General features: G+C 46.5%; 1 protein-coding gene across 3 annotated transcripts in view; it reads right to left on the bottom strand.

Annotated features, from left to right (window-relative positions):
• Nucleotides 1–26,575, bottom strand: part of Gnb4 (G protein subunit beta 4) — a 35,414-nt gene extending 8,839 nt beyond the window's left edge. The window contains exons 1-6 of one of the 3 annotated variants that reach the window (XM_034499429.2): nt 26,021–26,152; nt 12,442–12,537; nt 8,000–8,038; nt 6,140–6,246; nt 2,652–2,715; nt 664–826 (exon numbers count right to left, since the gene is read on the bottom strand). In XM_034499429.2, coding sequence (XP_034355320.1) covers nt 664–826; nt 2,652–2,715; nt 6,140–6,246; nt 8,000–8,038; nt 12,442–12,498 — 430 coding nt within the window. In that variant the 5' untranslated portion in view covers nt 12,499–12,537; nt 26,021–26,152. Of the gene's footprint in view, nt 1–663; nt 827–2,651; nt 2,716–6,139; nt 6,247–7,999; nt 8,039–12,441; nt 12,538–25,993; nt 26,153–26,556 lie in introns of those variants that run through there. The other 2 variants (XM_076932255.1, XM_076932253.1) reach the window with 2 other exon arrangements.
• Between the last annotated feature and the right edge of the window lie 228 nt (nt 26,576–26,803).

Below are 26,803 nucleotides of genomic sequence, written 5' to 3' on the forward strand. Positions count from 1 at the left end.
TTTATTTTCAGTATGCTTATGTAGCGTGTAGGCTGCAGGTTGGATGCACCTGAGGGAGGGCGCCTCTTAGCCAGTACCTCTAACCTGCGGCAGCACTGGAGAAGACCCTAAAAATATTGTGAAGGCTTTCTGGAAAATGCTGCATTGGCATGATTCAAATCCATCAGCATCCCAGAGCCTGACATCGGTGGGGAAACACCACTCTCGGCCTCTGCAACCACAGACAGGATGAATATGAGTGACAGAAACTTCCTGAATATAACACGACCTGGGACAGCGCTTCTGGTGACATGAGTGAACCCCAGCACAGGCTGTGTGATCCTGAACCTCACTCCAGAGCAGCAGAAAGCGCTGGAGGCCACACTTGCTTTCTTTGCATTTTTTTTTGTGAACGTCTGGGTCTTTTGGGTAGCAAATTTATCATGTTTACACAACAGTATAGCTGTAACTGAAAGAAGGCAATCGCAGGGGTGGGAGGACCCCCCCCACAGGAGAAAGCATGATCAGTGAGCTCAAGGCCCCAAGCGACAGCAAGGAACGACCATCACCACGTGACTCTGAGAGTCATCACTGTGGTTTCTGCTTCCCTCTTCCTCTAGCCGCCCTGACACATGCAGCCTTGGTCAGTAAGGGCGAGGGCTGAGGAGGACACAAGTGGCTCACCTGTGTGCCCTGGCAGTTCTCGGCTCACCCGCACATTCCCCTCGCGGGTCTTCAGGTTGTATATGGAGCAGATGTTGTCCAAGCCTCCACAGGCCACGTAGTTCCCAGACGGGGCATAGGCACAGGTCATCACCCAGGAGGACCGCAGCGGGATGGCGTGCATCTACCACACAAAGAGCGCACAGAGACACGGAGACTGTTACGGCAAAGGCTTCAAGGGCGGTCAATACATAATGCATTCCTAAGCTTGCTTCTCATGAGGCAAGCAAGTTCTGCTAGAAATCACACATATCTAGGAATAAACACAGTGGGGAAAGGAAGCCATGAGGCCTGGAAACACCACAGGCACAGGGGATGTCCCTTTCTATGCTGGCAGGTCACATGGAATTGAAGTGCTCATTTTAGGAACAATTTTAAATTTTGTGTGTGTGTGTGTGTGTGTGTATGCGCACACGAGTGTGGTAATGTGCACTTGAGTGCAGGTGCCCTCCGAGCCACAGGAATTGGATCTCTTGGGGCTGGAGTTGTGACCCCTTGCTGCAGTTCTGGGAACGAAACGGATCCTCTGTAAGAGCACCAAGAGCTTTCTTCCATTTGAAACTGTCTCTCAAGCAGCACCTCACTCTCAGTTGTTTCAAATAAAAGTAAAGCTATATGGATTTTGTTTTGTTTTTTGAGACTTGATCTTAATATGTACCCCCATTGGCCTGGAATTCATTTATGTAGACCATGCTGAACTCAAAGAGATGAGACTGACTCTGCCTCCTGAATTAGATGTAAAAAACGAATTCATATTTTAGCACATTGATGTTAAAAAAAAAAAAAAAAAAAAAACACGGAGTTTCCTACTCCCAAACACTGAACCATAAAAAGGAATGGACGGGGAAGTATGAGAGACAATCGGAAGGGGGCCTGCACACGTGACCTTGCAGTAACAGCACATATTCCAGGATCTCACAGAGGGAACACAACGGTGCAGGCAAACTAGAAGCAGGTGGAGTAGAACGACAGGTGTTTATCAAGGATGCCCCATCCAGGGTCCAAGCACGTACCCTGTGATATGACCATGCTTCCTCTTCATCTAAGGTGATATCGTAAAAGTATATTTGATGTTTTGTTTGTTTGTTTTAGGAAAATGGATTTGAACGAGGCTAACTTAATACCAATTAGGACACAAAAACTGTTAGATCCCAAACTGAGTTATTTTAAAGTCTCCCTCGGCTGAGTGTGGAGCTCATGCAGGCAGGGTCCTCGGTCTTGTTCATTTCACCAGATGCTGGTTTCGACGGCTCAGCATCCACTGCTCATGTATGCATCTGACTTGTAAAATATGTCCCCCAAATCTTCTTTTCAATGTTACTCAACAACTTGAATCAAGGATTCAAGGATTCTTTACTCTGGGTACAGTAAGAAAATCAAGATTTTCACTACGAGATCTCAACAAATTCAATGTGTCTATTTTTTTAAAGTCATCCAGAAAAACAAAATCGACTCTGGAGTAAGTAAGACCTTATAGTAGCCATCTACCATAATAAGTAAGACACAGAAACATCACTGGTGTTTCAGTCCAGGAATTGGGAATTTTAAAAGTTCCTGTCTTTATGAAAGTGGCAGGTCTTCAAAAGCCAGGTGTGGTGTTGTGTGTCTGTAAACTCAGCAGTGTGGCGGAAGAGACAGGAGAATCAAGAGCTGAGGGCTAGCCTCAGCTACATCATGAGTTCAAGACTAGCATGAGCTAAATAAGAGCCTGAGGAAGGGGGGGGGGGTGTTAGGTGTGTGTGTGTGGAGGGAGGGAGGGGGAAAAGAGAGACAAACACATACTGAAATTGTTCTTGCAGCAGAAGAATTCAACATTAAAAGCAAACATGTTATAAGATCTGGTCTGGATGGAAAATAAATCTCAGAAAAGGGGCCCCTCGAGTAAGAAAGAACTGCCAGGCAGTAAAGCAAGCACAAGATTATTTAAGAGAAAGATGAGAAGACTCTACCTTATTTGTCGTATAGCTATCCCAGATGATTAACTTTCCGTCCTGCGAAGCACTGACTAGTAACCTAGAGGAGAAACACAAGAACAATTTGATACTGAGGGGAAAAAGGAGTTAATTAGTTATGCATTTTATCTCTGAAGGACACTTCGGGAGAAAAAAAAAAAACACGTTTTCTAGGAAGATTTGTTTAGTAAACTGTTCTCCCAACTTGTGAAAACATTATGGTCTACGCCTTTACACTTTAAACAGAGGATGCAGAGGCTGGGTTCACTACTTTATCAGTTCTGGACTGCGTGCTCACTGGATTTTTGTTCTGTTCTGAAATTTGCTTTTTCATTGCATATAAAATGTAAAAGATACAAAAAAAGTACAATTATGAAAACCTGCAGGTGAAGGGTTTGAGCTAACCATGTTTACAGAGGGGGAGGTCCATAGGTGGGCAGCGGGGGATAAAGGAGGAAACTTGGAAACCACCTGCAGCCATGTGTGCAGGCTGAAGCCGAGACCCACCAATTACTCAGCAGAATGCATGGGAATAAGAGGCAGATTCCTGGGTGACATTCTGTTCTTGGGAAAAATTTTAAGAAAATAATCATTAACATTACTTCAGTAATTACATTTGGGGTTAAAAGTCTGTGGTATCAATAAGGCCTTTTTTAAAAAAAAATTAAGTCGTATATATTTATGTATGTGGAGATAAGAAGCCAACTTGGAGGACACAAGTCTCTCCTTCTACCATGTGGGTTCTGGGGAGAAAATTCAGGCCATCAGGTGGCAAGAACCTTTCCCAAAGTCACCTTGATGGCCCAGGACAAAATATTTTTATCTTAAATTAAAAAAAAAATCCTTCTTTAGCTTTCCGTTAGTTATCAATAATATAATTGTATCTATCCCCTTCTAAGAGGCACATATACTATGCTAATATATGCAACACCCCCCCCCATTCTTAGACCAAGATTATATTAATCTCAGAAACAGCAATAAAATGACTAACACACACACAAGCATAGATAATAGCGTGCATGTGTCAGGCTGTGGAACTAAATGATGCATTGAACTGCCTGCTGTGCCTGGTGATGTGCATCTTTAATCCCAGCACTTGGAAGGCAGAGGCGGGCAGATCTCTAAGAGGTCCAGAGCAGCCTGGTCTACAAAGCAAGTCCCAGGACAGCCAGGGCTACACAGAGAAACCCTGTCTCAAAAAAAAAAATGTATCCAATCAAAACACTCCTTTTGTGTAACTCAATCCTTTGTGGAGTTAGTTGATAAATTAGAATAGCATCCACAATCTGGACACAGACATACGTAAGTATTTGCTTATTAACGGGTATTTTAATATTAATAAACAGTAACACTGTATTTTGGCCAGGAATGGTGAGGATATCTTGTCGGGTCTAAAGGAAACTCCATTTTCCCAAACTCTAAAAGGCAGAAGGGACAGATGCTCATCTGTGGTGCCTATCAGGGAACCAAAGCATGGGCTGGCCTCCAGGCTCCCTCAGGACCACAAGTACCTGTTACCTGGTACACATTTCAGAATCCGTGCTAGCCCCTCCTACCTCCTTCCCTACCGCAAACTCCCTGCTCCCAGATACTCATTCTGCTTATAACCCTACGCTCCCTGCTCTCTGTCTCTCTCCTCCCCCTCCCCCTCCCCTCTCCCCTGCCCCTCCCCCCATCTCTCTGCTCTGCTCCCGTTCTCATGGCGGACCCAGTCTGCTAGCCACATCCAGTCTGCTTTCCTCTCTCCCTCCTTTGGATTCTTCCAGGCGCATTTCCTGTTAACCATACCATGGAGCAGGGATCCCATAGCTGTAATTCTCTCACTCAGGAGTTGGAGGCAGGAGGATTTTGATATTGAGGCTAGCTGGAGCTACTTAACAATAATCTGTCTCAAAAGAAACAACTCAATGTAGAACAAAATAGTTTTGATGTATTAAAAAGCACATTATAACACTCCTCTGTAAAGATGGTGGAGAAGACAAAAGAATTACTGTTATAAAGATTTACTAGGGTTGGAGAGATGGCTCAGTGGTTAAGTGGATTGACTGCTCTTCTGGAGGTCATGAGTTCAAATCCCAGCAACGACATGGTGGCTCAAAACCATCAGCAATGAGATCTGATGCCCTCATATGGGTGTCTGAAGACAGCTATAGTGTACTTACATATAATACATAAATTAAAAAACCTTTGGGCCGGAGTAAGTGGGCCCAGAGCAAGCGAAGAGGGAGAAAGGGAAAAAAAAAAAAAAGATTTACTAATCTGCTTAGAGTACATCAATTCACACAAAGCAGAATTTAGTCAAAGTAATGCTCCTCTAAAAATATCCCAGGGGTAGCTGACCGGTCTGGTTAGACATAAGTGAAATTTAAGATGCTGCAATGTAAAGGTTATTCTCCAGGATTGACCAGCCACAAGGCTCTATTCCCTCAAGAAAGGAGACAACCTTGATTTATAATCATCCATTAAGCCAGCCCCACATCAAAGAACATTCCTCTGACAGGCAGCAAGGAGCAGCACAGGGTCACAGCCAACGTAAAGTCCTGGCATGCCACAAAGCCCCCCTGTTCTCTTGAGAAAACCATAGTTTCTGCCAGGTGGGCACTATAACCTGGGGCCAGACCTGAAGAGATTTAAGGACGAAGCATACGTGGAACGAACAAGCCTAAGGTGTGTCTAAGTTAGTGAAATCTTCTATCCAAGGCCAGCCCCTCTCTGAGCATTCAACAGAAAGACATGTGCTATCTTATCCTTTTATTAATTTCTGAATGTGCTGAGTGATTTCTCACTGGCAAGGCATTAATTCTAGAACAAAGACAGAAAACTTCAAAATAGTTTCCACAGGTCACTAGACAAAGATCTTTCGGAGACACAAGCTGATTTACATATTAGAAACTTTAAAAGTATTTATTAGCAGTATTATTATTGTAATGTCTATTTGTAATGTCTCCACACATGTGGAGATCGGAGGACTTACAACTTGCCAGGCAAACACCTTTATCCAAGAAGCCATCTTGCATGCCCTAAGTTTGTGTAAACGTCAAGGCTGAGGGAACCCAGAAATAAATGACTAGGATCTGCTTAGCAAGTAGGGGCCTCTGGGTTTGATCAGACACCTGAACAAACAGCTCTAAACTTTTGAAGTGTCAATGGGTACTCTTAGTGCAATGAACAGCTCATGGCTGATGCATTTTCTACAAAACTGCACAAATAAGACTTTTATGAACAAAGGAAATGCAAATAATAGCTCTTTTTTGTTTGTTTGTTTGTTTGTTTTTCGAGACAGGGTTTCTCTGTGTAGCCCTGGCTGTCCTGGAACTCACTCTGCAGACCAGGCTGGCCTTGAACTCAGAAATCTACCTGCCTCTGCCTCCCAAGCACTGGGATTAAAGGTGTGCGCCACCACTGCCCGGCTCCCAAATAATAGTTCTTAACGGAAAAAAACAAAACAAAACCTTTGTATGAGTTCAGCAATGGCAGCCACTGACCTGGAATCGTACCCCCAGTGCATGGCGTAGATCTTAGCGAGGTGGCCGCGCAGCGTGCGCCGGGTTCGCATCTGTATTCGGCCCACCGAGTCCATATTAGATGTGATCTTTGGAAAGTGACAATGACATTATTCTTTGCCTTAGACATGTTAATAAGACGCAGAAATGAAGTCATAGCACCTGAAGGTGACCTAGTACAGAGAGTGTAACACAACTGCGGTAGTTTGTTCCGTTCCTGAAAACTGTGATTAACTCAGGTCATCCTTGAGCTGCTGTGGATGACAACACTTTGTCAGATGAGGAGCTAAAGGCAAGACACAGACTTCCAACTAACAAAGCTCCGGCTGCAGGAAGAGAGGACAGGCAGAAAGGAAGGTGACCCGGCAGGTGCTGAACTGCACCAAGAGAGCTGTCTGTCATGTCTGCCAACTTGCAAGCCTGCAAGTGCTTTAAATGCTTTACAAGCGTGTGTGTGATAGATAGATAGATAGATAGATAGATAGATAGATAGATAGATAGATAGACAGACAGACACAGACAGACAGACAGACAGACAGACACACACACACACACACGTTGAGGTCAGTGTGGAGTGGAGCTGATTCTCTCCTTCCACCTTACTCGAATTCTGGGGATTAGACTGAGGTTGTCAGGCTTGAGTGCCAATACCTGGCCTGAAGCCATCTTGCCAGCTCCCTATCAAATAGTTTATACAGAACTAGAAGAGAGGTGGCTTGGATCTCTCAACACGAAGCGATGACAAACACTGGAAACTCTCATGACCCCGATTTGACACCCTGTTCACAGAGCCAGCTGTCAGTGAGCCCACAAACACGGGCACATAAGATGTTGCGATAGAAAAAAAAAATATGACAGCCACAAAGGGAACCCAGAAATAAATGACTACAGAAGAAAACATTTGTGATTTCCTATAAGAAAGCCATGGAACTGGAGAGATGGCTCACTGGTTAAAAGTGCTGGCTGCTCTCCCAGAGGACACAGGTTCAATTTCCAGCACCCACATGGCAGGTAGCTCATAGCCATCCAGTTCCAGGGGATCTGACTCTTTCCTCTGGCCTCAGAGGGCACCCGACATGGACATGGTGCATAGATGTGTCTGTAGGCAAAATACCCACACATACAAAATTTAACAAAAATCTTAAAATTGTTTAAAAATGGGAACAAGAAAGGCAGTTTCAGCTTGTGGGGAAGGAAGTCTGGCCTTGAGGCAGCCAGGGATGGTCTGCCATGACTCAGTGGTCTGGCCAGGATGGGGGAGCACTGAATCTGCCTGGAGCCTGCCTATGTCCCTGCTACCAGTTAGAATGGAAAGGTGAGCTCAGGGCAATGAGTCATGAAAACCAAGGCACAGGAATCTCATCAAGGGACACCAGACCCGTGGCTTCTGACACTGCTCAGTGTGGGGGTGGTGCAGGTTACCCTGATTAAAGGTCAGAAAGTTTGACCCTGAGTTCAATGGGGCCAGTGAGCGGGTGTCTTTTGGAGTCATAAATAAAATTCTGATTTTCTAAAACATAAAAAAGAAAGCCAGTTTTATACATGTCTAGTGCAAAACACATATCGTCAATAAAGTAAACAGTATTTACCCAACAAAACCTTCTTAAAATTTCCCATTAAAAAAAAAAAAAAGCTTAATCAGTGTATACCAAAAAGATTCAGAAAGTGCTTAAAGAAAAGCATCTACAAGATGCTTCTGCATGTCTCCACAGTGCTTACTGCCCAGCAGGCTTCTATTTCAGCAGTGTGTTTGTGGACAGCACCTCAGGAACAACACTCTGCATGTCACTGATACTGTCATTCTTCAGGTGAACTGCTGACATGAACTGGGGGACACGTTACCTGAACCAGCGTGGCATCGTTGCAGGCCTTCCGAGCATCCTAGAGCAAAGAAGGGTGGTAACATGTTAGGATGAGGACCCTCAGGGCAGGACAGGCTTCCACGTACTGAAAATTAACCCTGACTGTACCACGTCATCTTTAAGTAAACTTTACCTAACACAAAGGGAGTCATTTTAAGGTACACAATTTATTGATTTTCCTGTACATTCAGAATGATATGTCTAGGACATGTCTTCCATGTCTGTCTGTCCCTGAAGAAACTCCATCTATCTGATTCCCTTTCTCTGCATGCCTCAGCTTCTCCTTCCCTCCTCTCCATCCCTTTCACGTGGTCTTGCCAATCAGACTCCTTGTGTAAATGAATTCGTATAATACACAGCTTCCTCCACTTAGCATGTTCTCAGTGTTCAGCCACGTTACTGTAGGAAGCATTGTCTCCATTTTAGGGTTGATGGTTCTACTGGATGACTTTTCAGATTTTTATGTTAGCTGAGATGTTTGGACACAGGTGGCTTCCACTTTTCAGTTATCACAAAGCAGGATGCTGTGTTTCCATACTTTCTAATTCCTTGGGAATTCTATCTGCTGCTGTTCAGAGCAGATGCACTCTGCATATTTTTATATTCCAACTAGGAATGGCCAGGGCTCCAGTGTCTTAGCATCTTGGTGCCACTGCCAACTCTTAGGATGTTCTGTGTGTTTCGTTATAGCCATCTTACCTGTGGAGTATCTCACTGTGGTTTGGATTTATACTGAGAATCTTTCTGCGCACTTCCAGTGTGTGTGTGTGTGTGTGTGTGTGTGTGTAAATCTATGCATGTACATAGTTAGTGTACATCTGTGTTTGTGTCTGAGTGTGCTGAGTGTGTATCTGTGTGTGTGTGTAAATCTATGCATGTACATAGTGTACATCTGTGTTTGTGTCTGAGTGTGCTGAGTGTGTATCTGTGTGTGTGTGTATGTGTAGTGTGTGTTTCTATGTCTTTGAAATGATCTCTAGTCAAAGCTTTTGCCAACTTTTAGATCAGGTTGTCTTTTTGTTGTCCAGATACAGTAGTTCTTTACATAGTCTGGATACCTGACCATTACAAGATGTACAGATTTCAAATATTTTCTCTGATTACATCATAGCTGTCTTTTTTTCTTGATAGAGTTTTTAACATATATTTTATTTTTATTTGTGTGTGTGTGTGTGTGTGTGTGTGTGCGCGTGAATTGCCTGCAGAGGCCAGGAAAGCGTGTTAAATCTCAGGAGCTGAAGTTAGAGGTGAGTTGTGAGCCTCCTGATGTGAGTGCTGGGAACTGAACTTGGATCCTCTGCAAAAGCTTTACATATTTTTATTTGATGAGATACAACTCTGTTTTTTTTTTTCTTTTGTTGTTGTACTTCTGATGTCATATTTAACTGTGGGGAGTGGGTAAAGTCCTGAATGAATGTTTATTATTGACATGAACATGACCATGTCAAAGATACCATGCCTCAGAGCCATGAGAAATGGCAAGGCCTTCCCTGGCTCAGGTTTACAGGACTAGTACAACCTTTCTCCTGGTCTGAATGTGGGTGTTGACAAATGGTTGACCTTTGCCTAAAACCAGTGTGTGGGGAAACTATCAACCACACTTTCCTCCTCCTGGATGTCTGCAGCTGGAGATGACTCCCCTACAGAGGCCTCCTACTGAGCTAAGCCACCCACCTTGGTGCTGGATACTTAAGTAGCTCAGTTTCCAGGCTGCTGCTGGCGTGCCTGCACACAGCCCACCCGATTCCAGCCTTTTCTCTGAGTATGCCTGTCATTTTTACATTTTTGCCACCCAGTTACGTCAATCCCCAGGCAGTGTGGGTCATGACAACTGTTTACTAATCTGAGGTCGTGGAGATGTACCAGGTTTACTTCCAAGAACTTTACATCTTAAATTTGTTTCAAATTTTACTTGTTTTATGTATTTAAGTATTCTGTCTAAATGTGACTGTATACTATGTGCATGCCTGGTGCCCTCAGAGGAAAAGAAGTCACTGATACCCTGGAGTTGAAGATGGTTGATGGTTGTGAGCTATCATCTGTATGAGTGCCAGGAACTGAGCCCCGGTCTTCTGGAAGAGCAACCAGTGCTCCTAACTTCTGAACCATGTCTCCAGCCTCAGAGAGCTAAAACTGCAACTGTGTTTAAGCATCTGTGACTGTTACCATTAAAAACACTTTAGGTGTACAGGTCCAGACATCATCATCATTATTATCATTATTATTATTAGTGCTGGGATGGAGCTCGGAGCCTTGTACATGGTGAATACTGGCTCCGCTACTAAGCCACACCCCAGGGTACAGGAACATAACCTTCTCTGTTAAAGGCAGCACGATTTCAGTCCCTGGGGAAACGCTTCTGTTGGCTGTTCTTCATCCCTCCCTGTTTTTTTCCATCTCCTTCCTTCCCACAGCATCTCTCTACAGACTATTCTCTGCTTTCACAATGTCCCGAGCAGTGGTCCTCAACCTCCCTACTGATGTGGCCCTTTAATACAGTCCCTCATGTTGAAGGGACCACCAGCCATAAAATTATTCTCATTGCTACTTCACAACTGCAACTTTGCTACTGTTATGAATCGTAAATATCTGTGTTTTCTGGTGGTCTCAGGCAACCCCTCTGAAAGGGTCGTTCAACCCCCAAAGGGACTGCGACCCACAGCTTGAGAACTGCTGGTCTTGAAATAGCCAATTATCAATACTGGCAAAGTCCCCCAACCATATTCCAGGTTATCAGTGAGTTTCCTTGTGTGATGGTTTGAATAGGTTTGGCCCTCCTCATGTGTTTGAAGGCTTGGCCGACAGGGAGTGACCTTGTTGGAGGAAATGCATCCCTGTGGGTGCAGGCTTGAGCTCCAGCTGTGTGGAAGAGAGCAGCATGCTGGCTGTCTGTGGAGGTCAGTCTCCTGGCCTCTTTTGGATCAAGATGTAGAAATCCTGGCTGCTTCTCCAGCACCACGTCTGCCTGGAAGCTGCCATGTTTCCTGCCATGACAATGGACTGAACCTCTAAAACCGTAAGCCAGCCCCAATTAAATGTTTGCTTTTATTATAAACATTTTCTTGGTCATGGTGGGTGTCTCCTCAGAGCAGTGAAACTCTGAACTGATACTTGTAAATAGTTTTCACTTTTACTTTTCTCTGTGAAGAGGCAGGTAGCTGCTGGGTTATTCACAGCCCCGAGTTCTTCCTCCACCTGCTGCTGAGGTTTTTATTCTTGTACTTTCATTTCTGGTTTTATTCCCCAGTTCCTGAAAGCCAGTTCCACCCCACTGCTGCCTCTTAAGACTCTTACCTTCTTGTGACTCATTTACAGGCCCCTCCCATAGCCACTTGCCCACAAGCACTCAGCAGCCCTTCCCTATCTAGAATGATCCAGAAATCTAAGTATCGTATTTTTCTTTGTTTTTGAGGTAGACCAGGCAAGTCTACAAGCCAGTAACTGGATCAGGCTGGCCTTGAACTCAAGATTCTCCTGCCTGAGCCTCAGCAGAACATTGCAACCACAGGCCTGTGTCACCACGGCCAGCATCCTGCGCATTCTAAGTGGTTCTCCGTTCATCTGTTCCTTCTTGGCTGTGCGTTTCAACTGACGGAAACATATCACATCTGTCTTTTATTGTCATTGTTGTACAAGCTAATACTGTTGTAACACCTGCCTCATGTATCCTAGCAAACATCTACAATTCTCTGTATATGAAGAGAATTTTTAAATGTTTTCCATTGGCGTACAACAGCAATGGGTTTCATCATAATTTCATCTGGGCAGATGTTTTGGTACTATACCCCCAGTGGCCTTTCTTGTTCTCACACACTGATCCTTCCTAGAGGAGGGGTCATTATTACACTTGTCTCTCAGCTACGTTAGACAGTCTACTTTCTATCAGTTTTTTTAGGTTTTACTTTGTGTGTGGGGGGGGCATGCTCGCCACCACATATATGTGTCCTGAAAACTGTCATTTTCAGGAGTCTGCTCTCTCCTTCTACTGTGTGGGTCCCAGGGATGGAACCCAGGTCACCAGGCTTGGCAGCAAGCACCTTTATCCTCTGAGTCATCTCGACGGCTGGCTACTTAGGTACACCACCCATTTGTGCCAGCAAATGTGGCTGCAAGCACCTGGCCAGCAAGAGGGTGGCTGATGGGAATGATTTGGGGAGCAATCGACAGAAGCGTGATAAAACCAACTTAACCATTCCCATACTGTTTCCTCGAGGCAGTGTCTTACCTCCCTCAGACTGGCTTTTCAGTGTGCTAGCTACCAGAGAATAACCTTGGACTCCAGATCCTCCTGTCTCACAGCTAGCTCAGGCTGACCACTTCTAGCCTCACGAATAGTTTATTATTCAGTGACTGATAAACTAATGAACGGTGTCCATACATTGCTGAAACCAAACTAAGCAGAGAAGTTGGCACATTTCCTACCTGGATCTGATTCCGAAGCTGCTCGGCCTCCTGCCTCAGCTGCTCCAGCTCACTCATCCTGCGTGGCAGTTTCGCTCAGGAGTCTCAAGCAAAGAGCTGAGGGAGGAGGGAAGGGTCAATCTTCATTTGTATTGTTTTGTTTTGTTTTGTTTTTCGAGACAGGGTTTTTCTGTGTAGCCCTGGCTGTCCTGACTCACTCTGTAGACCAGGCTGGCCTCGAACTCAGAAATCTGCCTGCCTCTGCCTCCCAAGTGCTGGGATTAAAGGCGTGCGCCACCACCGCCCGGCCTTCATTTGTATTTTAATCTACAGTAAAGCGCTGACACCTAACTTTTTAGTCTTCCCAAGTGTAAAGGAAACAACCAACGTTGCCAGAACCTAAAACTGCATAACGGATAAACATCTAGGTCATTTTATAGGGCGACTTTATGCAGGAGTCTAACATCAAAGTTGTCAATACCAACATGGAGTCAAATCTTCCACGGCAGAGGTGCCTGCACACACACATGCCCATGAAGGATTACTCAAGAATTTTTGTGGTATCCCACACACACCAGTGGCATGGAGCCAGCGCCCCTAAGAGCCCCAGCATCAGTTCCCAGAACAGCCAGGTAGGCAGTGGCCTTTGTCTCCAAACGGCTTAGGTAGACATCCCTCTTTTGTTTCCTTCATCATTTTCCATCTTGTATTTTCTTTTTCCCCTTTCCCTTTGAGACGAGGTTTCTCTGTGTAACCCTGGTAGACCTGTAACTCATGTAGACCAGGCTGGCCTTGAACTCAGAGATCCACCTGACCCTACCTCCCCGAGTGCTGGGGATAAAATTGTTCGCCAGCACCACACCCCCTTCCCACGTTCTCTTCCCAACATCCTCAGATGCACACACAGTGCCCTAGACTTACTACCACTTCCTATTCTAGGAAAACCCTGTGTTACAGAGTGTCAGGTTCTAGGGACAAATGGCTAACTGTACTGCCTATTAGCACAGCAAAGCACAAGCTGGCCAGCCTCGGGCTCATAGGTACCTACTGCTCCTCTCAGCTCTTCTCACACCCCGCCCCCTTCCCCCAAACTCCTCCAGCTCACCGGTTCCCTTCTCACAGCTTCTCATTCCTATACAACCCTACCATTTTGGCCATGAGCTGTCCTGATCCCTTTGGGCCCTCTCTCTCTTGGCCTTCTCCTCTTTGCTTTCTCTTCTCTTTTCCTCTTGCCCCCACCCCCACCTCCCCACCCCCACCCCCAGTGCAGTCTGCTGCCCATGTTTAATCTGCTACGTTCTTTCCCTGCCCTGGACTCTTCTAGATGCCTCTGGCTAGAGTCTCCCTCAAATCTATGATTAAAAAAAAAACAAACTTCCTCCTCAACCATACCTTGAAGCAGTCATGTTCTCAATTTATCCATCTGGTGCTGAAACCCACTATATACAGAGACCTAGTCTGTCGCTCATTTCAGGTCAGCAAGGGCCACAAGATGAGGGAGAGATCTTGAGATGGAGATTGAGATTTAAGACCAAACCATAGAGAACTGGTAACAGACAGGTCCAGGGAGAGGCCGGCTTGTGAGTTTTTTGTTTGTTTTGAAATATGGTCTCACTATGTAGATCTTGTCTTACTTACTCAGAGACCAACCTGACTTTGCCCCCCAAGTACTGAGATGAAGGCAGATACCGTACCCAGTCTGAGCTTGTTTGACTGGCTCCTCTGCTTCCACCTCCCAAGTGAGAGGATATCAAGGATGATGCTAGGGATGAGAACAGCCTGTGAGTTGAGATGGGCTCTTTTTTGAATGCTCGATCCCCAGCTGGTGGAACTGTTTGGGAAGGATTAGGAGGCGTGGCCTTGTTGGAGGAGGCGTGGCCTTGTTGGAGGAGGCGTGGCCTTGTTGAGGAGGTGTGTCACTGGGAGTGGGCTTTGAGGTCTCAAAAGCCCATGACAGGATCAGTCTGTGTTCTCTGCCTCAAAGATGAGGCTCAGCATATAAGCTCTGAGCAACTGCTCCAGCACTGCCTGCCTTCCACTGTGCTTCCCACCACGATGGTCACAGAATCACCTTCTGAACTGTAAGTCCCCAATGAAATGTTTTCTTTTATAAACTGCCTTGGTCATGGTGTCTTTTCACAAGACAAAAGTAAGTAAGACAAGAGATATGGACCACCCACACCTAGCTTGGATGGCTTTACAGGCAACTCAAACATGATATTCCAAAGCTGATCTCCACCACACCCTAACTCTCCTGTTATTTCAGTAAATGGTCATTCTATTGCTGTAACTGAGCAAAAAAAAAAAAAAAAAAAAAAAAAAAAAAAAGAAAAGAAAGAAAGAAAGAAAGAAAAGAAAAGAAAAACACCGCTACCACCCTGGAAATTATTCATTTCCATTTCTCTCAGACTTTCCCATCTGTTCCGTTAGCCATCCTATCCACTCTCCCAGGACCTACAGAGGTCAAGCAGCAGTGTCTCCATCTTGTTCTCTCTTACTCACACCTACCACACACACACACCCACACCCCTCCTTCCCCCAGCTCTTGAAGAGCTCTTGCTGCTCCTTGAAGACACCCAGGGAGCTCCAGTCTTGGTGTCTTCCCATTGCTTTCCTCTGTCTCTGGAATGCTCCTGGCCCTAATGTTTTCACTGCAGGCTCTCCCCACCCCTGCCTGCTCAAATGTTACCGACCCTCTGGCACCCACATGCACCCACTGCTCTCACTACTGGGGCCCTTTGCCTTGCCTTGTTTCCAACACTACTTAGTATGTATTTACTTATTTGTGGTCTGTTTCACCCAATAAAATGCACTGACCTGAGGCAGGACCCTTGCTTTATTTTTCACTACAGCGTCAATGCCTAAGACACTGGTCTCCAGTAAATAAGCTAACTTGAAATACTTTAAGAAATGAAGAAAATTTACTCTAAAGAGCAAAAGAAGAAAAGAAGTCACAGTGGCAGGAGACAAAAATATTACTGAGTCGGGGAGAGGAGCTGTTTTCTTACATGCCATGCCCTAGCTAATTTCTTACAGTGTTTGTTTAACTTATTTTTTAACCCTCTACACTTCCTGTATTTTAGAAATACAATCTGTAGGCTATAGTATAATCAACTTTAATAGCCTTATTGGCAAGAATACTTGTTGATGATGCTAAATCAGAATGATTTACCACAGTTCATGGAGTAGAGCCAGATGTTACCCTCTCAAATAGTTCTCCACTTCCTATCAATAACTCATCTTTTCAATTTACTAACTGGATCCTTACCATCAAGTGGCTCATCATGCCCAACTCTCTCCCCCTCAGAGATGGAAACAGAGAAAGAGAGGGAGAGGGAGAGGGAGAGAGGGAGAGAGGGAAAGAGGGAGGGAGGGAAGGAGGGAGGAAGGAAAGGAGGGAAGGAAGAAAGGAGGGAGGGAGGGAGGGAGGGAGGGAGGAAGGAAGGGAAGGAGGGAGGGAGGGAGAGAGAGAGAGAGACAGTCAGACAGACAGACAGACAGATAGAAGCACACAAGTGCACAAACGCACATACGCATGCTACTGCTTGGACTCAAGTGATCCCAGGTACATCTCACACTCTTGACCTTGGCATTGTCTGGATGAAGTTGATTTTGCAGATATGCAGAACTTAGGAATTATGGGTCATGGTGGCTGCCGTGACAACTGCAAAGGAAAGCCTGGTGGCCATACAGCATGCCGTGAGGTCAGTCCCATCATGTAGCCCCTAGCAGAGTGATGTGTGTTGGGGATGAAGGAGCAAGGCTGATGCTGCAATAGAGACACTGGAAGGTAAAGATTTGGGCAATGTCCAGTACTTAGGGAAAGCTACAGACAGCAGGTTAAGCCAGCCAAAATGTGTGGGGTCCACATGGGCTGCCACCAGCAAGGCTGCACAAAGCCCTCTGTAGCTGTCCTCTAAACACACACACACACACACACATTTTGTACTTACACACATATGAAAACAAACCTACACTCACAATGCATTAAAGGTACTGATACTTTCTCCATTTTTCTTCTTTTCATGTGGAACATATGTATATGCATGTTTTCAAGTGTGTGGGAATTATACTTATCTGCTCTTCAACCTGATTCATTGAGGCAGGGTCTCTCAATCAAACCTAGAGTTCACTGATCTCACTGGTCTTGGCAGCCAGGCTTTTCTGAGGATCCACTGACCATCCCTCCTGAGGCTGCCTTGCCCATCCAATTTATGTGGGTTCAGGAGATTTGACTTCATGCTTAGGTAGCAAGCATTTTAAACTCTGGGCTCTCTCTCCAGCTCTCATACATACCTTTTAAAAAGCACCAGAAACACACAGTGTAATCTCCAAAAACTTTCCCAAATGGCGATATTGCTCCAGATCAAATTGGAGCTGTGTATCACAATTAAGTGTAGACATGGTACTGAAGTCAGTAACACAACTAAAATTAATATTTTTTGGAAAAGTAATTGATAAGCATGGTGTTCTTCCCATTGGTACAAGCTAAGTGCTTTAGCACTGAAGCATCTGATTCAGCCAATATGTTTTAAACAAGTCTCACACACTGAGAGCACCGCAAAACCTCCTATCGGGTACCTTAAAAGCTGGGCTGTGCCAGTAACAAATACCAGAGGGTGCCAATGAGCCGCTGCATCCACACAGATTAACTGATAAAACAGAAGCAGTGCAGCTGTGTAATTCAAAAATCTTCCTCACAACACGACTTGAAACATCCACAGAATGTTCTTCAAAGAGACGCACTATGCAGCCTGTATAATGCCATGGCTGTGTGAGCGAAGAGTCCACCCATCCGTCCATCTGTAAGTTCTTGGCTACTGAGAATCCACACAGATGCAAAGCTCGCATGAAGCATGAAAGATGCTGGCTGGTTACTGTGTGTGTGGTATGAATGTGTCGATGTCCTCATGTATGTATATGTGTGCAGTAGGCTCATGTACACCCGTGTGTGCAGGCTCCAGGTTGCCATCCGATGTTTGCCTCAGTCACTCTCCACCTTGTATTTTGAGGCACAGTCTCTCCCTGGATGTGGGGCTTGCCTATTCAGTAGAGAAACTAGCTGCCTACTGAATAGGCAATCCCTGTTGCCTCCCCGGCATCAAGATTACAGATGCCAACATGGCCTCAAAATACCCCAGGTGGACGTGGGACAGCGGCCCACACAGGTAGAAAATGAAAATTCCTGCAGTAGAATGTAATCGAATACACAGTGGGCAGCGCCCAGAGCAGCACCAGGCTGGGCAGTGCACACTGGCGCCCTCTGCTGACAATGCTCAGCTTCCTGAAATAACTGTCTAGCATGTTCCATTTACTTAAAGATAGGACTTGCTATGTAGCCCAGGTTAGCCTTAAGCCTCATGAGTGCTGAGTTTACAAACATGTACTACCATGCCTGGCTTTAACATGTTTTATTTACCTCATAGAATTGTAGAATAAAAACAGGCTGCTCTAAACCTTAACTACTCTGATTAATTCTGTTATACATTCCAGTTGAGAGAACAAAGCTTCATCCAGCTTCAGATGCAGGATTGGGTCCTGAGTTCATACCCAAACAGTGGGAATCCAATATTCCCACCAAGTCCTAGACAGAGTGTTTTTGTGAGAAAGTCATAAAACTTAGGGGAAGGGCCTGGGGCAATGGCTCGGGAATTAATACAAATAAATCATCTTTATAAAAACAGGAAGAGGCAAGCCCCAAGTCTGGCCATTCGTTACTAAATTGCCACTTAAAAGTATAACCTGGCTGGGCAGTGGTGGCCCACACCTTTAATCCCGGCACTTGGGAGGCAGAGGCAGGTGGATTTCTGAGTTCCAGGACAGCCTGGTCTACAGAGTGAGTTCCAGGACAGCCTGGTCTACAGAGTGAGTTCCAGGACAGCCAGGGCTACACAGAGAAACCCTGTCTCTGGGGAAAAAAAAGTGTGATATGACATGGTGGTGTAGGCCTCTTAATTCCAGCACTCAAGAGACATAGGCAGATCTCTGTGAGTTCAAGGCCAGCCTGGTGTGTGTGTGTGTGTGTGTGTGTGTGTGTGTGTGTGTGTATACACGTGTACATGCGTATATAATTCAGGGCCTGAAAAGATGGCTCAGAGAGTATGGGCAGTTGCTGCCAAGTCTGAGTTTGATCCCTGGGACCCACAGAGCTGAAGGAGCCTAAAAGTTGTCCCCTGATCTCCACAATGGCATGCACACACCTTCATGCAAAGATACATACACAGAAAAATAAATGTAATCAATATATACATACATACATACATACATACATACATACACACACACACACACACACACACACACACACACACACATCCTAAGACTCAGTCACTTGCTTTCTGGTCATAGGGACCAATCTCCTTGTGTAAGGAATGAATACAGAATAGAATTGTGTTGATTTCTATAGCTGAAACTGTGATCTTTGTTCTAGCCCCTGGGTTCAATTCCCAGTAATTCGGGGAATTTTCATTTTATGTGAGGACTACTTCAAACCAGAACAAAGGGAATGTTCTGTGAGCATCTGGCAGGAAAGCTCTCCAGAATGCACACTGGGAAATGGTGTGCACTGGGCAATGGTGTGCTCTGGGCAACTGGTGTGCACTGGGCAATGGTGTGCACTGGGCAATTGGTGTGCACTGAGCAATTGGTGTGCACTGGGCAATGATGTGCACTGGGAAGTGGTGCTGGGGACACTTGCTGGGAACCTACCAAGCATCTTTTGCTCATAAGTAGTGTACCAAAGGGAACCAGTACCCCTGACCCAGAACGTGAGCATGAGAATGTAGGTGTGTCCTGATTAGAGGATGTCCTCAGTGGAATCTGAATCCTGCCACCCCCGCTGCTGCCTCCCTCATATTAGGCTATCTATCTACAACCTAACTGATCACTTTCTGTCCATCTTTCTGATCAGATTAGGACTAACAAGGAGGCTTGCCAAAAATTAAGATTTTCTTCCTTTATATTTTAATTTTTTCTTTCCTTCTTGAGACAGGGTCTCACTGTGCAACTCAGAATGGCCTCACATTCACAGAGATCCACCCACCTCTGTTGGGATAATCTCTTGTGCACTCTGTATGAAGCATCACATGTCTCGGGGGCTTGAAAACATCACCATCACCTTCTGACTGGCTTAATAAAGAGCTGAGCAACAGACAGCAACGCAGGACAGGAGAGGTGGAACATCCGGGCAGAGATGGAAACTCTGGGAAAGAGTCAGAGGCAGGAGATTCGACAGCCAGACATGGAGGCGACACAGGTGCGGGGCTGAGGAGAGCTGACTAGCAAGGCACACAACAGGGCAGAACTAGGGGTTCAGGTTTGCTGAGGTGAAATAGCTGAGACTCTCCCAAGATTTCTTAATTATTAGAAAGTCTCTGCCATTCCTATTGGGGCTGATATAATCCATCTGCCTCCTGAGTACTGGGATTAAAAGTGTGTGATACCACATCTGGCCCATAAAATTAAAAATTTCAAAATAACTTATTTGAAGCAAGATCTTATGTAGCCCCACTTGGCCTCAAGCTTCCTGAATAACCAAAGATGGTTTTGAACTTCTGGTCCTCCGGCTCCTCTAATAACCTTCTGCTAGATCATAGGCATGCGCCACCACACCTTCTTTTTATGAGGATCAAACCCAGGATTCTGTACACACTAGACTAGCGCTCTACCAGATGAGTTCCTGGTTTGGTGATTTTTTTTTTTTTTTTAATGGGAATCACCCAGTTGGTGCTGAGTTTTCCCATTTTAGTCTCTCTGGTGACCTATCCACTCACCCACGTCTTGTCAGTATTATTCTACCAGAGGGCAGCCAGGAGAAAGGCAGCCATGCAAAGCCACACTGGAAACCCACTGGCTTCCACAGAAGCTGTGCAGCTTCACTCAACCGTGCTGGAGGAGTCTCTATACAGCGTCCGTCCATCTCAGAGAGCATTCCTCAAATGCAAGAGCTGGAAAACATGAGTGCTTACACTCATTCCACAAGCCATATCCATCCATCCAGTATCTGTGCCAACCACGAACCAGGATGTCCCAGGTTCTGGGGGTGCAATAATCAACACCAAGATTCTCACTGTCTCGGAGCTACGACGGTTAGTGTGGTTAACCTGACATTTCGGAACCACCTGAGGATGAGTGTGCCTCTGGGGATTATCCTGATTTCACCAGTTGAGTTAGGAAGATCCACTCGCTGTGGCGGCACCATTTCCTCACTGGGATCCTGGACTATAAAGCGGAGGAAGCAAGGTTGCATGCTTGCTCACACCCAGTGCTTTCTGCTTCTTTGCTGCCTGCACAGGGTAAGCAGCTGCCTCAAGCTCCTGCTGCTGTGGCTTCTCCTCTTAACAATGGACTGTACCTTGCACTGTGAGCTCAAATACAACCTTTACCTCTTAAGCTGCTTTTGTTAGAGTATCTTATCACAGCAACAGGAGAAGCAACTAAGCCAGGGTCTCTGCTCTTATCTGCTTAGGAAATGAACTCAAAGCAAGAGCATGACAGCTCTCTACCCAACTTTAACTACAGACAAGAACTATGCAGGAAAACAGGCCAAGTTAGATCCCAGGTGATTAGGGAGGCTACTGTAAAATAAATCAATCTAAGTGAAGTTGAATGGAATCAGGAAATGAGGCGGGTCTTCAAAAGGGAAAGAAGCCAGGCGTGGCTATGCCATGCACTTCTGGCACCGAGTCAGAACAACTGCTACCAGCGGGAAGCCAGCCTGCACCTCACGTGAGCACCTCACATTGAGACTCGATCTCAAAAGAAACAATGACAGGACTGGGGATGTAGCTGGGGATGGTAGGATGCTGGTCACAGGCATCACGCTCTGAGTTGGATTCAGGCAGAAGAAACAGGAAAAAACCGGAAGCTCTAAAGTGACTAACCTTGTTTGCTGGATCAACAGGAAGAGAATGTGATGATAAGGAAGGGGGGGTGGGGCGGAGAGGCAGACAGCAAGAGGCAGGTGCAGTGGTAGGCCTGCTCTGGGTCATGTAGGCCTCTTAGGCCCTTCCCCCTCCCCTACCCCCCTTCTCTTTTTCTTTTCTGGGTCTTCATTACTCATTTTGGTGCCTGGGTTCTTTCAGACTGGGCCATTCAGAGACTTGCAGGGTATGTCCTTCTGAAATTCCCCAGCACTGTTTTCAACATGACCTTGCTCTGCAGCACAAAGTTCGAGGCTCCCCTAGGGCTTTCCCTATGCTGGCTCTAGACTCAGTTGTGTAGATAAGGCACTGGCCACGTTCATGTCATTTCAGCATCATCCTCACTAGCCAGAGCTGGGAAATGTATGTATATACGCGGCATGTACACGTGCAAGTATGTACATGTTTATGTACGCCAGTGTGTTCACATCTTTTAATCACAGGCTCATATCGATGCCATTTGTCCCGACCTGTTCATTACCTCTCATCGCTCCTCTCCCACTTCTTACCTCCCATCCTTCCTGACAGGGCCTCACAGAGCCCACCCTATCCTAAAACTTGCTATGCAGCCACGGATGATATTGAACTTCTGACCCTCTGCTCCACCATCAAGTGCTGGGATTACAGGCATATGCGGCCACACCTGGTTATAAGGCAAAGCGGGTAGAAGCCAGGGCGTTGGGGTGCTAGGCAATCCTATCAATGAACTCCACATCCAGCTCTTCTTTCTTTCTTTCTTTCTTTCTTTTTTTTTTTTTTTTGTCTCTTAAGAGTAAAAACTCTAGCTCCTGAAATACCAATACATTGACTCATTGTCTTTGTTACTGTTCTACTGCTGTGAAGAGACACCATGACCAAAGCAACTCTTATAAAAGAAACCATTCAACTGGAAGCTTGCTTACAGTTTCAGAGGGCTAGTCCATGACCATCATGGTGGGAAGCAGACAGGCGTGGGGCTGGAGCATCGACTGAGAACTGTACATCCTGAGGAGGCAGGAAGCAAAAAGAGTCCCTGGGCCTCAAAGCCCACCCTCAGTGACACAACTCCTCCAACCAGGTGACACCTCCTAACCCTTCCTAAACAGTCCACCAGCTGGGACGTGAGCATTCAAACTCATGAGCCTCTGGGAGCCACTCTCATTCAACCCCACACTCATCTTCTCAATGTGACAATACCCACGAGATGGCTTCAGACTGCTGGACTGCTATCATGCAAGGTAAGAGCTGCCTGCAAAGATCCAACCTTTCTTCCTCAGCTCATTTTACAATGAGATAAAAAAAAAAAAATGGCTAGTCTTGTGTTCAAACCCTATCTGGTTCTTTTCCTTCTGGTGTTAGGTTATTCCATGTTTGTACTCAATTGTGGAGTTAAGACAAAAATAAGCATATCCTAAAGCCCCTCCCCCCCCCAGCTTGTTTATATGCATGTGTTCATGTCTGTGTGTGGGTGTACAAACATAGGAGCCTGGTACCCAAGGAAGTCAGACGGTGTTGGGCCCCTGGTACTGGTACAACCTGTCTTGCATTTATGTTGTTAGCTTTCCCAGGGCTAGCAGATGACTCAGCAGAGAAAGGCTCTTGTCAACAAGCCCGAAGACCCAAGTTCGAAGCCCAGGACCAAAAGAGAGAAATGGCTCCTACAAGCTGTCCTGTGACAGCCACAGGCTTGCTCCACTCACACATAAATGCACACCTGCACACACACACACACACACACACACACGCACACACACACAATAAAAAAAATGTAATGAAAGGGCTATTGCTTTTTTGTTTTTTAATGGGCTATCCCAGTTTGCTGTCTGTTCCTATGCTAAAACATTGACCCTCACCAACTTGAGGAGGACAGGGTTGATTTGGCTTACACTTCCAGGTCACAGTCCTCACGGAGGGAGGCAGGGCAGGAGCTCAAGCTGGAACTAAAGGGGAAACAGAGGAACACTGGCTTGCTCCCAGGTCCACTTTCAGCCACCTTTCTCACATGGCCCAGGCCCATTGGCCTAGGGATGGTGCCCACAATGGGCTTGGCCCTCCTGCATCAATTGCCGATGGAGAAAATGTCCCACAGACATGCCCAAAGGCCAATCTGATGAAAACAATTCTTCAGGTTCCTCTACCAAGATGTGTCCAGTTGACAAGTAAGAATCAATGAAGATCAAAATAAGGTCATAAAGCTTAGCGAGCTTAGATTTTCAGCTGTTACGAGAGCACACTGCAGGAGCGCATACTGTTCTTGCAGAGGAAGCAAATGCAGTTCCCAGCATCCAAGTGCCTCACAAAGACTCACAATAACTCTACCTTCGGGGATCTGAAGCCTCTGCCTCTTCGGGCACTTGGAACCCAGAAACATAAGTAATTTAAAATGACTTTAATAAAAGTCAGGCCGTGGTGACACATGCCCTTAAGCCCCTACTCTGAAAGCATGCAGAGGCAGACAGATTTCTGTGATTTCCAGACCAGCTTGGTCTACAGAGGGAGTTCTAGGATAGCCAAAGCTACACAGAGAAACCCTGTCTCAAAACAAAACAAAAAGAGAAAGGGAGGAGAAAAGAAAGAGAAAGACAGACAGACATAGGGCAGTAACTGAGGTAGAACACCACACTGAGAAAAACGTTTTCCGGGTGGATACAGCACTCTACTTATATACCAACATGAGGGAGCCACAGAAACAGACACGTAGAAGCTTCAGGGAAAGAGATGGTGGTGCAGGAAGCAGCTGTGAGAACATCTGGCTTCACACATAAGGGATAGAAAAGAATTCCCACATTATAAAGCACGTTGTTGTTGGGAGACAGAGGCTTCCTTGTAGCCCATGTTAGAGCCCCTCTCAACAACACCATCCTGGAGCTAGGATTCCAGGGGAGCGCCACACCACCTGGATAGCTTTCCAGCTGCCACCCTTCTAAAGTAGTGAGAATTGTTTCTGGAGCCCGTGTTAAAATAGAGGTATTAGTTTGGAGGAATAGTTAAGCCACCACTACTTATTTAATGACAATAGAATAACTGTGCCCCAGGAAAAGGGGCACTGACCCCAGGGGTGCCAGGGACAGAATGCCTGATGGGTGACTGTTCAACTTGACACCAGTAAACTGTACCAATCACACCAGAGAAACCAGCACAGGTTTCTGACATGCCTAGGAAACTTTATGTGTACATCAGTGATGGCTGAGGGTCACTCCCAGAGCCTAGGAATAACCGCGAGTGTTCTAGAAGGAAAAGCATGCACTCTGTGGACAGAGGGGTCTTGTCCTGAATCCAAATTGAGTTAACAGTTACAAGGCCACAGTGAGCCATTCAACATCTCCTTGTCTGTGGAAGATATATTGTCTCTTTTAAGAAGTAACCGAGACATGACAGAACAGTACAGCTCACTGGCCCTGATGCAGGACAGTGAGTTGGTAAACAATGCCTTTAACAAGTCAGATGAAATTAGTCAACAAGGCAAAGAAAGAAATAACCAAGCCACAAAACTTAAATAACACACCTGAAAGAGATCAGAGAATTCACTCAATCTCCAACAGTATTATTTGGTGATGACAGAAAAATGCCCAATACTTAGCTACCACTCTTAGTTTTGAAAGTGTTCCAAGATCTATTTTTAAAGATTAAAAATACACGCTGATATGTTTATTCATAAAAGACCAGCAACTCAAAACTGCTTCCTGTGTATTGCTCATGGGCTTAAGGCTTGTAGTTAATCAAACCACAGCACGCAGAATCAGCGTCATGGTCTAATAACGTGTAGACACAAGAGGTCTGGCAATATTTATCAAATAATGTTTTTAAAGTTTCTATTTCGGTTTTAAATTCACAAGCAAACCCAAATGTAAAAATGAAGACTGAAATAAATGCTCTGAATCAAAATATGAAAATATACAGTAAACTTTCAGAACTAGCAATGAACGCTGGCAGATACCAAATATTATAGAGTTTGGTCCGACCCCTGTAAAAAACAACCTCCTTCCCTCTCATATGAGCATGTGTCAGCCATCACATCCTGATGAGCTGAAAAATATAAAAGGTCACCGTCTCAATTCGCGATATTGAAAGGGGCTAATAATTACATTTCTGTCTTAAGGCAACTCCCTAGTAGGACACGGGTCCACAGCAGGATATATTCTCATCTTTTTACGGGGTGGGGAGTGGAGGGGATGATGGGAGAGGAGTAGAGAAAACAAAATTACCCACAACTGGAAGCCGTCTCTCAACTTTGAAAAAGCAGACAGAGATGCGGAGAGAAGACGAGGGGGAAAAAAAGCTTTCTCCTGTTCTAAACTTGCAAAATTCAATATCCAAAATCCGTTATCACACCCCCCCCCCGAAAAAAAAAAAACCCATAACCAAGCCTTGGGGACATAGTATCCGTCCAGAAACAACAACCCGTGGCTCCAGCAGTCGGTGGAGAACTTGGAGGGGTGGGGGCTCCGTGCTCTGTAGCTACCGTTTTCTGGGCTCCCCGGTGGCCGCACCCTCGGGCCGTCCCGGGCCTCCCGGAGCGCGGGAGAGCCCGCGTCCCCACAGAACCCCGCGCCCCGCCGCCAGAATTCACACGGAGCCCAGCGCCCGCCACCCGCGTCCAGACGGAGACCCGCCGCCTGCCTCTCGCCTCCCGCCTCCCGCCACCCGCCACCCGCATCCATACGGAGACTCACCGCCCGCCGCCTGTGCTCGCCACCCACCTCGAGCCCGGCCGCCACCACCGCGCTACTGCTGGGCGCTCGGCTGCGGGGCGCGAACCGCTACTACGCTCCGCCACACAAGACGGCGACCACACCCAGAGCCCTGCACGCCGGACGGGGCGGGGACCGGGGCGCGGCGCGCGGGGCGGGGGCGGAGGCGGGGGCGCGCGAGGCCGGGGAGAGGGTCTGGGAACGCGCCGAGACAGCAGCGCGCGTGGCTCGGGTCGGGGCTGGCGGGAGCGAGCGCGGTCGGGGCGGGGGGCGCTCCAGGGGCTCGGAGAACCCAGAGCGCGCTTGGCCTGAGTGGAGGCTGATTGGCGCACGCAGGGCCAGGGGCGCGTGTGGCTTGGGAAGGGGTGGGCTGGAGGGGGCGCGCGTGTCCTGGGCTGGGGCGCAGGGGTTGGGCGCTAGCAAAGCGTGCAGCTTCTGGGGCTTTGGGAAGCGGAAAGAGCATCCCCAGTAGTTTCGATTTATCCGTGTGCCCCTGGACGCGCCGTCTAAGCAATGTGCCTGACTTCTTGGCGGCTGGGCCTGACCTGGGCCTTGGCCTGGGCTGCAGGGTTGAGCCAGGAGAGCCACGGTTGCAGTCTGCAATCCTTGAGCTCTGAAATCTGAAGTCAGTCCAGCCAAGCAGCCGTCGGTGAATGCCCGAGGTTCGACGTTCGCTGGGAACGTAAAGTTAGTGATGCTGTCCCTCAGCCCCGCCCACGACACACCCGAAGGTGCTGAAAACATTCCTGAACAAACCCATGCTCGCACAGAGCCTGCCTCTTGACTGTCAGC

Source organism: Arvicanthis niloticus, chromosome 4 (genome assembly GCF_011762505.2).
Source record: "Arvicanthis niloticus isolate mArvNil1 chromosome 4, mArvNil1.pat.X, whole genome shotgun sequence".
Taxonomy (NCBI): domain Eukaryota; kingdom Metazoa; phylum Chordata; class Mammalia; order Rodentia; family Muridae; genus Arvicanthis; species Arvicanthis niloticus.